Source organism: Mobula hypostoma, chromosome X2, assembly GCF_963921235.1.
Source record: "Mobula hypostoma chromosome X2, sMobHyp1.1, whole genome shotgun sequence".
Lineage (NCBI taxonomy): Eukaryota > Metazoa > Chordata > Chondrichthyes > Myliobatiformes > Myliobatidae > Mobula > Mobula hypostoma.
This window is the reverse complement of record NC_086129.1, coordinates 37,058,251-37,073,189: the sequence shown is the minus strand read 5'-3', so window position 1 is coordinate 37,073,189 and position 14,939 is coordinate 37,058,251. Positions and strand designations below refer to the sequence as shown.

General features: G+C 39.9%; 1 protein-coding gene across 4 annotated transcripts in view; it reads left to right on the top strand.

Moving 5' to 3' along the window:
* Positions 1–12,081, top strand: part of ift46 (intraflagellar transport 46 homolog (Chlamydomonas)) — a 36,681-nt gene extending 24,600 nt beyond the window's left edge. For 3 of the 4 annotated variants that reach the window (XM_063038172.1, XM_063038176.1, XM_063038173.1), the window contains exons 7-13: positions 105–233; positions 2,176–2,313; positions 2,965–3,083; positions 5,118–5,184; positions 5,284–5,344; positions 7,348–7,433; positions 9,506–12,081. In XM_063038172.1, coding sequence (XP_062894242.1) covers positions 105–233; positions 2,176–2,313; positions 2,965–3,083; positions 5,118–5,184; positions 5,284–5,344; positions 7,348–7,433; positions 9,506–9,598 — 693 coding nt within the window. In that variant the 3' untranslated portion in view covers positions 9,599–12,081. The remainder of the gene's footprint in view (positions 1–104; positions 234–2,175; positions 2,314–2,964; positions 3,084–5,117; positions 5,185–5,283; positions 5,345–7,347; positions 7,434–9,505) is intronic. The other variant, XM_063038175.1, reaches the window with a different exon arrangement.
* Positions 12,082–14,939: the final 2,858 nt, after the last annotated feature.

Sequence of the window (14,939 nt, the reverse complement as noted above, 5' to 3'; positions counted from 1 at the left end):
CTATTTATTAAATTGTTTATTGGCCTTACTTCACCAGCACACATATAGCAATTAATACAAATGATTTGTGAACATTATTGCTGTTATTTCCTTGTGAATTGTAGGTGCCACGTCCTGATGGGAAACTTGACAACCTGGGCCTAATCCCATTAGATGAACCTTGTGCAAAGCAGTCTGACCCAACTGTACTTTCGCTCTGGTTGACAGAGAATTCAAAACAGCACAGTATCACGGTAAGCAGAGAAGCACAGTATGAGTGCTTTATTGGGAGCTTGAGCTACAGTAAAGCCATTGATTAGCTCAGCAATCAAAGTCAGCTCAGTGTTCTGTCTATAAATTCATAAATTGTAATATCTAATTGACCTTTGTAACGTAATGAGCATTGCAGTTCTAAAGTCTTAACCAGTTTTGAATCTAGAGACAGTGATTTTAACAACAGGAAAAACAGAAGACCCACTTTTGGTTTTTAACTGCCCCAAAACATGTTGAAGCATTGATCCACTGAAACTTTCAGAACTGACTGTTTAATATTTTGAGGCATTATAATTAAGTATTCAGATAGGTGGTTGGAGCTAAGGTACAGAGCCAGCCATGAAATTGAATGACTAAAAGAGCTCCAGAGACTTAATGACCTTCCCCTTAAAATGTTCTCTTATGTGTACAAATTGGCTACACATTGTCTACATTGCAACGGTTACTGAAGGTAATTCATTGGTTGTAGGTGCTTTCAGATGTCCTAGTTGGAACGGGAAAGGGCCTACGTAAACCCAAGTCTTTCCACTGCAACATGAGCTCCTCTTGGTCAGAAAAATGATATCAGAAGATGCTGTCATCTGTTTGATACTGTCTGAAATTTAAATGTAATTAAAATTATTAGGTCTTATTGACATTACGGGGAATTACAGGAACAATATAATCCACTGTCTTCAATGCCAGATGAGCACAGGATGTGACAGATTCAATTGACTAGCAGATATTTAGATTTGAATGTGGTCATTTGGCTGAGGTATAAGACCATAAGACAGAGGAGTAGAATTAGGCCACTCAGCTCATTGAGTCTGCTCCACCATTCTATCATAGCTGATTTATTATCCCTCTCAACCGCATTCTCCTGCCTTCTCCCCAAAACCTTTGATGCCCTGGCTAATCAACAATCTATCAACCTTTACAGTTGGCCCTCCTTATCCGCGGGGGATTGGTTCCGGGACCCCCCGCGGATACCAAAAAATGCGGATGCTCAAGTGCATTATATAAAATGGCATAGTATTTGCATATAACTTATGCACATCCTCCCGTGTACTTTAAATCATCTCTAGATTACTTATAATACCTAATACAATGTAAATGCTATGGAAATAGTTGTTATACTGTATTGTTTCGGGAATAATGACAAGAAAAAATGCTCAAACAACAAGTGTTGGAGAGAGAACTTATGGGTTTTCCGGATCCGGCGGTTGGTTGAATCTGCGCATGCAGAACCCGCGGATAAGGAGGGCCGACTGTACTTTAAATATACCACACACATTTGGCCTCCACAGCCATCCATGGCAGTGAATTACACAGATTCACCACCCTCTGGCAAAAGAAATTTCTCATTTCTGTTCTAAATGAACGTCCCTCCAGGTGTACAGGAACAACTTGATTCAGCATTGTGTATCAGATAATGTTCATAAATGCTTTTGGGAAAACAAATGTTACAAAATTTGACACCAATCTGCCTGAAGTGATACTTTGTTAAGTTATAATTCAGACATGTAGGTAGGACCTTTTTGAATGGAGGAGAGGTTTAGAGAAAAAAATTCTACAGCTTAATTTCTAAGCAGCTGTGTAAATGGCTGCCAATGGTGGAGTGATTTAAATGTGGATATGCAGTGGCTAGAATCGGAGGAAGCAAAGATTTTGCAGGGCTGGCAAGATGCAGAGCTACGGAGATGGAGACAGACAGTACAATGAATTGATTCAAACACAAAGTCAAGAATTTTAAATTTGAGATATTGATTAGTGACTTGCAGAGGAAAAGAGGTTTTAAAAACTGTCTAACAATTGTACTTGTAACTGGATCCAAAATGTTCTGCAATTAGTTCAACGTTCAGGTATCACATCCTTACCTTTAAAGTGTCTTTATCATTGTGTTAAAGTTTATTTCATCACAGCATCTTTTCTTAATCTTTCCAGTATTTTTGTGGCGTGCTTGGACGTAGTGGCCTCTTTGAGGCCAACCAAAGGTGTTTTTGCCCTTTTTATACATCTTTTTCTGATTGTAAGGCAATCCTGGACATTAAGAACTTCAAGTACTGCAGACCTACCATATCTGTGAGTTGCTCATTGGTGGAGGAGTTGTACTTGGTGCGGACTGTGTTACTGCCTGCTATAGAAAGGGGTCGGAATCAATGCGCAAAGGCGGTGTGCAGTCTAACTGCGAATGATTGTCTTAGATATTTTTCTTGCAAGTGCAAGACCCTGTTGGACACTGGTAATGTAAAATACTGCAAGTCACTGTTTATTTGACAAGACCAACAGCGAGGGAACTGCATGGCTTCGGGTGCAGCAAGGACTAGGCCTCATGTCTTGGGCTTGCCTGTTGCAGCAGTCCAGGAGGGGAGACACTGGAGGTAGTATGGTGCGGTGTCCATGCTGGAATGGGAGCTGGCCCCTGCACTTGGGCTGCCCTCCAATGTTTGCTCACTGGAAGACAAGCTAGGCTGCGTGTGTGCATATATTCATCTGCAGACTACTGAGAACTGCTTTTTCTTGCCAATAACACCATCAATTTACAGGACATGTCACTTTGGAACTTGGGTTATATTTTTTGTGTGACTGTATGTTTACTGCTATCTTATATGTGCTGTATGTGCCTTGTGCTGTGTATGACTGTTGTTGCTGTGTTTTGCACCTTTGCCCCAGAGAAACGCTGCTTCATGGGTATTCATTTATGGTTTAGTGACAATTAAACTTAACTTACAGCAGTTGAAGGTGAAAAGTCTGGAAAATGTAGAGAAGAATCCAAAGGTTCTAGACAACTGGATAGAAAGCATCAGTGAGCTGCACCGTTCCAAACCACCTGCTAATGTTCACTATACCAAGTGAGTTGTGTCTGTCCTTTTGTCGTATCACTTCCTGTCTGTCCCTTGCGTTGGTTTCAGTATTTCATATGTTCACGATCCAAGCAGTGGACTGACTCTTCAGTTGTGTCAGAGTTCACCACGTGTCTCTATAGAAAAACTTTCTGCTGTGGCTACCCCTGTTCTGTGTGATTTCTGTTCTGCTGGAGGATGCTTTTATTACTTGTTAGAAAAAACAATAATGGTCTAATTGATTGTGTGGGTCTTCTGGAAGTCTCATAAAAATTATATTTTTGAGTATTTTCCATAAAACTTTTAATAATCCAAACAATTAAAATGCACTTACTGTGAAGCAATAACAAGGTCTGAAGAAAAAGTACATTTCATTGCTCGATGGTGATCCTTTCCCTTTCACATACTGTAAATAACAGATTCTACGATCATACATTTTAGAAATAATTTAGCATTTTTCACAGCTAACATCCATCCTATTTGTATTATTACAGCCTCAGAACTATTTTCTTTATAATTTAGTATGGCTAAATGTACCTAGAAAAACTAAATGTTCTTTGTTATCTGCAAGTTCACTTCACATTCCAGCTTTTATCACAAAACTCATGAAATGTATCTTGTTTTCTAAATGGAATTTCAGAAAATATCAAAATAAACTTGATCATTCTCACTAGCTGCAGTTTACTGCCCTTCAACTATCACGTTGATAAAGTATATAACCCTTTCCTTACCTTAAGGTATGTCTTATTCACATGTACAATTTTTGTGAATTCTCTGTGCATTTTAGTTACTTTGTGGGAGAGGAAGGAAGGAGTGAGTCCTGCCAGTTATCTTACAACTCTTCCCAGTCCACCAGTCAACTTGGACTCCTGCTCCTCTTTATTTTCGCCACCTCACTTCTCCACTCCGTACTGATTTAGGGTTTAGACTCTAAATATTATTATGTTCCCCCCTCCCCCAAAACTGCCACAGATATTGCTCAACTCGCTGAATTCATCCAGCAGATTGTTGTTATGGAAATATTTTTCCTACATGAGAATTACTTAGGTCCGTTATTATCTTAAAGCCTGAGGTTTCATGTGTGCTTCTTCGCATTTTAAAGAATAGATTTAATTATTCATTCATTTGACATTTTGTCACTTGTTATAGCTTAAATTGATTTGTTTTCCATAATTACAATTGAATATATATATTTAACTATCCTCTTTTCAGGCAAAGCATAGCTATTTTTTGGCAGTTGGCCACTGAACTGCAACATGAACCCAGATATTGACCATATGCTGTCTTTTAACCTATTTGTCAAAAATATTTCCTTTGTACCCTATTATCAATTAATCAATCTTAAAACTCTAAATTTCAATATGTTCTTTAGATGCACCCATCACTGTGAGCCATCTGATATATATTTTTTTAGACACTTACAGAAGTGTTTGCCAGGTGGTAGGTGAGTTGCACTGCACGAAAAGGAAGGAGTCGTCCAGATTCATTACAAAGTCTCACGATTCCAGTCTAAGCAATGGATTGTTGCATTTAGCCTCAATACTGAGTTAACAAGGGGGAAACTGAGTCTGACATTTGCTAACAACAGGAATTCTGCAGATGCTGGAAATTCAAGCAACACACATAAAAGTTGCTGGTGAACGCAGCAGGCCAGGCAGCATCTCTAGGAAGAGGTACAGTCGACGTTTCAGGCCGAGACCCTTCCTCAGGACTAACTGAAGGAAGAGTGAGTAAGGGGTTTGAAAGTTGGAATGTATCTGTATCAATTGTGAGAATCTGGCAAGTGTGTGTGTGGCCAATTGATCATCTGGTGAATCGATTGGGCCTCCTACGCACAGAAGGGTCTCTCTTTTTGCACAGGCTTTCAAGTGTGCATATTTTTCATCTTGGCAGACCCAGTTAGTCACTCCAGCACTGCAAGTTGCCCAGTGTATAATGTAACTAACATGACTCAGTAAAAATGTTGAATCCTACTACTCTGTTATCATTTTTGCTCACATTTTATAGCTGTGGTTGATGCACTCTTTCCTCCCATATCTTTAGGCCAATGCCTGATATTGAGTCCCTCATGCAGGAGTGGCCGCCAGAGTTTGAGGAGCTGCTGGGGAAGGTGAGTCTGTCCCATTAGAACTGTAAATCATGCATCAATTATTGGTATTATTGGTGTGAAACAGTTCTGAATGACTGAATTACCTTTCTTTCAACTTAGGTGAGCCTGCCCACTGCAGAAATGAAATGTGACCTGCCCCAGTACATTGATATGATTTGTGGTAAGCACTAACCATTGCATTCCAGAGAGACTTGTAAAAGTAAACACAAGCAACCTGTACAGGTACAGTGGTTGCCCTACCCATCCCTTGAAAATAGGTGAAAATGGGGGACACCTCCCTCTCTCTTGCCAGGGAGAGAGAGAGAACCTGTGGGTTGTTGAATTCGGATGAAATGTGAAACTTCTGGGGTAACTACAAGGTCTGTGTCTTTGCTATCGCTTAGCACACGCTTGGGCTCGGTGATTGTACCGATGTGCGTTTAATTTTGCTGATGGGAGGGAAGATCGCTGCTCGCTGCCGCTTACGCGTGGGAGGGGGGAGCTGGGGGGTGACTTTAGGGTTCTCACATTCAACTGTCGTTCATTCTTTTGGGCACTTCTCTGTTTTCGTGGATGTTTTGCGAAGAAAAAGCATTTCAGGATGTATTTTATATTTATTTCTCTGACATTAAACTTGACATTTGAACCTTTGAACCCAGAACAAAGAGATGAATTACTGTATTCTGTGCCAAGTTTTTCATTTAGTTGTTTGACTCTAGCTTTCACTCCATCAATCTCACAGTGCTGGAGTTAACAGAAAGTGCTGTAAAAAGTCAGCAGGTTCTGCAGTATCTGTGAAGAGAGAGACAGTTACTTTTCAGGTCTGATTCTTCATCAAATTTATTTCTTTCTCCTTAGCTACTGCCTGGTTTTCTGACTATTTCCAACATTTTTTGTTTTTTTTTATATATTTCTTATTTCAATTATAGTGTTTGGAATATTGTAATCAGCCTCACTGTTTCCAGGTGTGGGAGAGGAATGGTCAATAGGTTTCAATACATACATTTAATGTCAGAGAAATGTATAAAATATACAACCTGAAATTCTTTTTCTTCACAAACATCCACGAAGAGGAGTGCCCCAAGGAATGAATGACAGTTAAATGTTAAAACCCCAAAGTCCCCACCAGCTCTGCCCCTCACGCATAAGCAGCAAAGCGACGACCCCCCTCTACTCCACCAGCAAAAAAAGCAACTGCACCCTCTGCCGAGCACTCAAGCGTGCAGCAAAGCATCAATAAAGACACAGACTTGCAGTACCCCAAAGACTACTCGTTCACCCGGTAATTTGACATGCCACAGGCTCGCCCTCTCTCCCTAATAAGGGAAAAAGAGGTGTCCCCATTTCACAGCAAGGGGGAGACATAACAAAAACAACTTGTTGATTTATGGTGTTAAAAGTCTGTTGTGTTGCTTTTTCCGAGCTCTGTGCCCAAAGAACTCAGGTCTCTGGGCACACAGCCAGCAGCCAGTTTGCTGCATTCAATCTTTCACGTACTCCCACGACACATCAGGTGGTGGCACCAACCTCAAGTCCGCCTGCCTCCAGAGCCACAAAAATCCGGCACCCAGAAGGCGCGTTAGTCTTCCAGGCTGCGTCCTTGGCATATGGAAAAGCCGCTGGTCATGAGGCCCTGAGACCAGGTCCCATTTCTGCAAAGAACTGAAGTCAGCATGTAACTCCAGGTCAGGGTCTTCAAAAGAGCCCTGAAAAGGGAAAAATAGAGATACTAAAGATAGAAACAGAGCTGTTTCCAAAGATGCAAGCAAAGGAGTCGCCGTTAGGTGCCATCATCCTAAGCTCCGCCCTGGGAGATTATTAATGAGAATCATTATCCTGTATACCAGTTCGTTTAGACATCTGCTATTTTGACGGCCCAAATCTGTATACTATAGACCTGTCCACTGTCTTGTACAGAGGGCATGCACAATGTTATACAAACATTTGAGCAGGTTGTAGTGTTAATAGTATCAGTTAATTATCATGAGAAATATCAGTCATACCTATTTAATCAGGTTGTTCTCAATATTTAAGCATAGGCTCCTTGAAAATTATCAGGCTGATTGGTTGCTACCCCAGGATTTTGGTACGAAGACTTCTCAAATAACCGTTCTTTTAAAAATATTTCATTTTGTCTTTCTACCTAAACCACTCCCCCCACCCCTCCACCCAAAACCTTTACAGCAATTCTGGATATCCCCATTTACAAGGACCACATTCAATCCTTGCATGTGCTTTTCACCCTCTATTCAGAGTTCAAAAACTCACAGGTAAGAGATGGCAAGATAAGGAATGAATAATATGTTTCAGTGCCTTTGAAAAATGTACCTTTCTTTTACTCCCATTCCACACAACAGCATTGTTGGAAGAGAGGCAGTTTAGTAAATTGTTTATTTACTCTCATAATTCTTCTTGTTTCTACCTTTCTCTATTGACTATCTCCTCTGAACAAGATTACATTTTGCTGAAAATGAATCAGTTTTGGCTCTGTGGGTAACTCTGTCACCTCTTATTCAGCTGGTTCTGGGGTCAAGTTCCACTTTAGGGTCTTAAACAGAAAATCCAGACTGGTACTCAGTACAGTAATGAGGGAGAATGTAGCATTGCAGTGGCAACTTTAAGATGACATTTTAGGCCAAGGCTCTGTCGGCCCTCGCGGACAGATGCAAGATTCCACGGTCAATAAATTATAAAAGTTGGCCTGTCCAGTGTTTATTCTTTAATTTGACTTAAAGATTATTTAGTCATTCTGTTACTGCTGCTGTTGTATTTCCACATACAGGTGTGCGCCGCTTAACGTCCATTCAGACAATGTCCAATCGCATATACGTCCGTAGTCCGGATCGGAGAACGTGACGTAATGGACGTAACCAATCTCGTGTATCGCGCGTCTCGAGTGTAGTAACGTTATCTCTGTTTAATTTTCTTTTGAAAATATTACCGTAAAGTGCATCATGGCTTCCTAATGCAGCAAAACCACTCCTAGTGATAGCAGTAGCAAGAGGCAAAGGAAAAGTATTGATTTGGAAGTAAAACAAAAGGTTATTAAATAATATGAAGGTGGAAAACCAGTGAATGCTATTGCTCGGGATTTAGGCATGTTGCACTTGACAATCATGACGATCCTGAAAAACAAAGAAAAAATTCTCAAAGCTGTTAAAGGATCAGTTTCACTGAAAACTACAAGGCTCATGAAAATGCAAGAGGGACCTATATCGAATATGGAGAAATTGCTAATGACATGGATTGAGGACCAAACACAGAAGGGAATCCCTCTCACCACATTGACGATCACTGCTAAGGCACGGAGCTTGTTCGAAATGCTTAGAGAAAAAGCAGGACCAGACTACGATATCGATAAATTGTGTGTGATATAGGCTAAGAAAGTGTTTACATAAAAGTTTAAAAAGTGAAAAAAATTAACAAGTTTAAAATGAAATTAAAAATTATAGTGTATGTATTATAGTATACAGTTTTAGTGCAAGTTCTTGGCTATTTAGTCAATACAGGTATACTACAGTACTCCATAAAGGTTTGCTAAGTATATAATATGGTGTTCGCAGAACGTCCAAATCACATAACTCTGATTTCACAGAACGTATTGTGGACGTTAAGCGACGCATACCTGTACATACATTGCCTTCTACATTTCCATCAATAGTGACCACATTTCATAAGTACATTATTTGCTATAAAGCACATTAAATGTCTTTGGGGCAGCAAAGTTACTATACAACTGGAAGTTCTCTGAAGTCAGAATTGTACAGGATGGAAACCGGCCCTTCAGCCAAATTCGTGCATATCTATCAACATGACTATCTATGATAATGCCATTTTCCTGTATTTGGCCGATATCCTTCTACTCCTTGGTATGATGTACCTGTCCAAATGTGTTTTAGATACTGTGATTTTACCTGCCTGTACCGCCTTCTCTGGTAGCTTGTTCCATATACCCACCATCTTCTTTGTGGGGAAAACCTTACAAAAATGTTTCTTTCTGAATTGGTTCTTAAATCCTCAGTGCCTATATGACAGTACATATACAGTTACTGTACTGTTACACTCACAATTTCAAACTGTAATTTGATATGTTCTGGAACATAACCGAGTGCTGTGGTTCATCACATTTACACGTTTCTGTTGCTTGTTTTAGTACGGAATCTAATTCCCTAACACTTAATATTTACTGCTCCTAAAAAAAAATCTCATTGGGAGTGACTTGAATTTATTTTGGATTATAGATTTTTTTTCCGACATACATTTTGCCCATAATGTTACAGTGGTCAGTGGTGTTATTCCAAGCATTTGGTATCCATTTACTGTTCTCACTTTCTATTTGCAGCACTTCAAAGCTTTTGCAGAAAGAAACAAAGTGAGCAGCTCTGAGGAGCCCCCATCCCACAATGCAGATGTGGATACAATAACATTTGACTAAGTAGCAGCTCTGAGCAAATAATCCCTACGAAGCTTGAGAGCTTATTTTAATTCTTTGAAATATCGAACTTTTATTTTTCTATTGTGTGCATCTTCCTAATAAATATTATTCTGAACAATATTTTTCATCATTCCTGTATTAAATTTTTTGCAGCTGGATAAATCAAATCAAGAAGTTTTGGGGAAAAATGACAAACTGCTAGGTTTGAATGTATATTTAACTTTAAAATATACATTTTTTTTTTAAAAAGCAGGTAAACAATCACTTTTCAATCCATGGCCTCTACTGTCAAGATGAAGCCACACTCAGGTTGGAGGAACAACACCTTATATTCCGTCTGGGTAGCCTCCAACCTGATGGCATGAACATTGATTTCGCTAACTTCTGTTAATGCCCCTCCTCCCCTTCTTACCCTATCCCTTATTTATTTATTATTCCCCCCCCCCCGTCTTTTTTCTCTCTCTGTCCCTCTCACAATCACTCCTTGCCTGCTCTCCATCTTCCTCTGGGGTCTCCCTCCCCCTTTCTTTCTCTCTAGGCCTCCCGTCCCATGATCCTCCCCCTTCTCCAGCTCTGTATCCCTTTTGCCAATCAACTGTCCAGCTCTTGGCTCCATCCCTCCCCTTCCTGCCTTCTCCTATCATTTTGGATCTCCCCCTTCCCCTCCCACTTTCAAATCTCTTACTATCTCTTCTTTCAGTTAGTCCTGACGAAGTGTCTCGGCCTGTAACGTCGACTATACTTCTTCCTATGGATGCTGCCTGGCCTGCTGCGTTCCACCAGCATTTTGTGTGTGTTGCTAGAATTTCCAGCATCTGCAGATTTTCTCGTGTTTGCGTTTTTAAACTATCACTTTTGTTTTGTAGGAATCCTGCATTAATGACTTAGCACTAATTTTTCCTCACAGTTCCTGTTGATGCAGATTTCAGAGAAAAATTTAATTCTGATAAAATGATTTTCAGGAGATTAGAGTGATTGGAAAACAAACTTTTCCCCTCCACCTGATTCCCACACACCAATACCCTCCCCAACTTTTCACCACCCCTTTGACCTATTTACTTTGTACGTGAAGATGCAATGACAACTCACCTCCCTTATGAACCTTCCACTGAATTAGCACTTACTGTGCATTCTAGCAATTGGTAAATAAGGAACACCAAGGAATGTAATTACCAGCATCTAGCCTAATTCTGTACTTCAGTAATTTAAAGTCTTCTTGTTATTCCTCACCTAGCAAGTTCAGCTTATGCAGAGTTCTTTCATAATTCTGTGATTTAATCATATCTTAAAGTCAAATCTTTTCAAAATTGAATAGCTGCTTACAGTTTCAATCAATCCAGACAACTGAGTGTCTTTAAAGCAGATACCGTGCAACCAGACTTTTCATATCCAGTAAAAATCCAGTATTCCTATCGTTGACCTAAAACCAATATATTTTAATTTAAATGATATAAGGAGATGGGGTGGGCTGATTAAAGCACCGAGGAAGATTGAAATCAAAGAGGGAGTTGCAGAAGGCAACCGAATGTTCAGTGCCACATACCAGCCTCTCGCTGTCTGCTGCCGGAGAAGGTGTATGTGTATGCCAGTCTCTCACTTGTTGCTCCCGAGGGAAGGTCCTCGTGTGCAAATGATCTTTCTCTCTCCCCCTCTGCTGTTGGCAGATGGTGTCAGAGCAAGATTTAACCGACTTGGGTTGTAGATTTGGACTGTATTTCAGGTTTATGATGTGTTCTAGTTTCCAGTTCTCCCATAAAGCTGCGACTGGTGAAGCACCCAGGCAACAGTTATTGTATGCACAGTCTCTCCCATCTCAGACACTGAAGCTTGTAACTCCTTCAGAGTTGTCATTGGTCTCTTGGTAGCCTCCTTCACTAGTCCCGTTCTTGCATGGTCACACAGTTTTTGAAGATGGCCAGCTCTAGGGAGATTTACAGCTGTGCCATATTCCTTCTATTTCTTGATAATTAACTTAACTGTACTCCAAGGGAAGTGACTTGGAAATTTTCTTGTATCCATCTTGTGCTTCTCAATAACCTTTTCATGGAGTTGCTTTGAGTGTTCTTTTGTCTTCATGGTGTAGTTTTTGCCAGGAGACTGACTTACCAGCAGTTGGACTGTCCAGATACAGGTGTAGTTTTGCTACAATCAATTGAAACACCTTGACTGCACACAGGTGATCTCCATTTAACTAATTATATGACTTCTGAAACCAGTTGGCTGCACCAGTGATGCCTTGGTGTCATATTAAAGGGGGTGAATATTTATGCAATTAATTATTTTGTGTTTTATATTTGTAATTAATTTAGATCACTTTGTAGAGATCTGTTTTCACTTTGACACAAGAGTCTTTTTCTGTCAGTAAATGTTTTTAAAAAAGCCAAATTAAATCCACTGTTATTCAATGTTGTAAAATAATAACACATGAAAACCGGTGAAAACATGAAAGATGAATACCTTTTATAGGCACTGTACCTAATAAAGTGGCCACTGAGTGTTAAATATAAATTCCAACAATTTGTTCTCATAACTTGTCAATGAGATAGACAGGCAGACATAAAAATTGTTCACTCTATTAGCATGCAGTTAATGTCTCTTTATCAACGTTTCTAAAATAGATCACACTAAAATTTATAGATTGTGACAATAACTTCATTTTAGAAGTATTTAATTGTGAAGTGTTTTGGGCTATGTAAGATTCAACAGAATTTGAATTTGTAATCACTTGTTAGTTCAACTCTCCAGATCAGTAGCCAGTTTCAAAGACTCTACCATAACCAGCTATAGTTAAATTACAGATTGTTCAGCAGCAGACAAATCATGAGCAGGTGTATTTGAGTCAGCCAGTACCTGAAAATAACCAGAATTGCAGAGAAACATAGATAATTTTATAAAATGGTGTTGAAAGAATCACAAGCAGTATATGAATTGCCTAATCAAGTATATTAAGCAATATTTTAAAGACAAAGCATTACAAGTGATATTGTTGCTGTCTTCAGTTGTTTGGATAGATGAGCGTGATCACCAACAGGCATGTCTGCAGTAAGTGTCAGCATTTCAATAAAAACGTCAGTTTGGAGTTGCTGAGCTTCTGAGTAAGTGTGAGCATTAGGTAGCATCAGGGAGGAACAAGAATTATCTGGATTATTTAAACATAGAAGAGCACAGCACAGTACAGGGCCTTCGGCTCACAATGTGCTGACGTTTTAACATACTCTGAGATCAATCTAACCTGTCCCTCTCACATCGCTCTCCATTTTTCTTTCATTCGTTTGCCTCGAAAAATGTCTCGTAAATGTCCCTAATGTATCTGCCTCTACCACTAACCCTGGCAGTGCATTCCACCCACTTACCACTCTATGTGGAAAAAAAAACGTATTCCTCTGACATCACCCCCTATACTTTCCTCAAATCACCTTAAAATTATGCATATAAAATGCTGGAGGAACTCAGCAGGTCAGGCAGCATCTATGGAAATGAATAAACAGTCAACTCCTGAAAAAGGGTCTCAGCCTGAAACCTCAACTGTTTATTCATTCCCATAGACGCTGCCTGACCTGTTGAGTTCCTCCAGCATTTTGTGTGTGTTGCTTTTGATTTTTACAAGCTGCAGAGTTTCTCATGTTACACCTTAAAATTATGCAGCCTCCTATTAGCCGTTTCTGGCCTGGGAAATGGTCTTTGGCTGTCCACTGGACCTATGCCTTGTCATATTGTACACCTCGATCAAGTTACCTCTCATCCTCTTTTTCTCCAAAGAGTATGCTCCTAAGACGTGGTCTCCAATTCAGGCAGCATCCTGGTAAATCTCAGTACCCTCTGTAAAACTTCCATATCCTTCCTTAATTAGGCGACCAGAAGTGAACATAATATTTCAAGTGTGGTCTAACCAGATTTTCATGGAGCTGCAACATTACATCACTGCTCAAACTCAATCCCCTGACGAATGAAAGCCAACACACCATATGCCGCCTTAATCACCTGATCAACTTGCATGGCAACTTTGGGATATAAGGATATGGACCCGAATAGGATTCACTACCTCAAGGGTAAATATCTCTGAATCCTTTTTGGAACCTCAAGCAAATTGTTATAACCTGATCAGAACAGATAATTAAATGCATAAGTCTAAGTGGTGAAGAAGGAAGGAACATTGGTCAGTGCTACACTGGCATCAGTACTTGGGGACAGGAGTACAACTTTGATGAGATCAGCTCCTTCATCCAAGCTGAATGCCAGAGATTCAAATAACCAGACTTTAAATTAAAAAAAGGAAGAGGAAGCAGCATTGAGGTGAGGTAAAATTTTACGTTAAAAGGTGATCAACTAGTTGAGTTGTGTCGTTACAACAACTTTGCCCTCAACATCAGTAAGACTAAGGAATTGATTATGGACTTCAGGAAGGGGAATTCGAGGAAACACACCAGTCCTCATCAAGGGATCAGCAGTGGAAAGGGTGAACAGTTTCAAGTTCCAGGGTGTCAACATCTCTAAATATCTGTCCTGTACCAACATAGTGATGCAATTTGGAAAGAAGGCACGAGAGTGACCGTATTTCATCAAGAGTTTGAGGAGACTTGGTATATCACGAAAGTGTCACCAATTTCTACAGATGTACCATAGAGAGTATTCCATCGTATGCTCATCACCATCACCATCTGGTAAGGGGTCAGGGTGGGGGGTGGTGAATGTCATTGCACAGGTTCAGAAAAAGCTGCAGGAAGTTGCAAACTCAGCTAGTTCCATCATGGGCACTAGCCTCCTCAGCATCGAGGACATCTTCATAAGACGATACTTCAAAAAGGTGGCATCCGTCATTAAGGACCCCCATCACCCAGGACCTGCTCTCTTCTCATTGCTACCATCAAAGTTGAGGTACAGGAGCCTGAAGATACACACTCAACATTTTCGGAACAGCTTCTTCCCCACTGCCATCAGATTTCTGAATGGACAATGAACCCATATACACTACCTCACTATTCTTTTTTTCCTTTTTTTTCTCTTTTTGCACTACTTATTTAATTTAATATATATTATTGTAAAATAATTTTTATTATGTAGTGCACTGTACTGCTGCCGCAAAACAATATATTTCATGACATATGCCAGAGATATTAATTCTGATTCTGAGAAGCAAATCATGGATACTACATCAACTACTCACATGAAAATTGCAGATATATTCCCAGCTACAGTTCAACACCATGGTACAGGAGAGGGTCCATATTTGCCAAAATGCTAATAACAAAAGGCTCCAGACACATGCATGTTCAATCAAACCTGGTAGAAAAGCAAATGGAAAAAATGCAAACACTAACGTGTGTACTGGGAATAAAAGAAA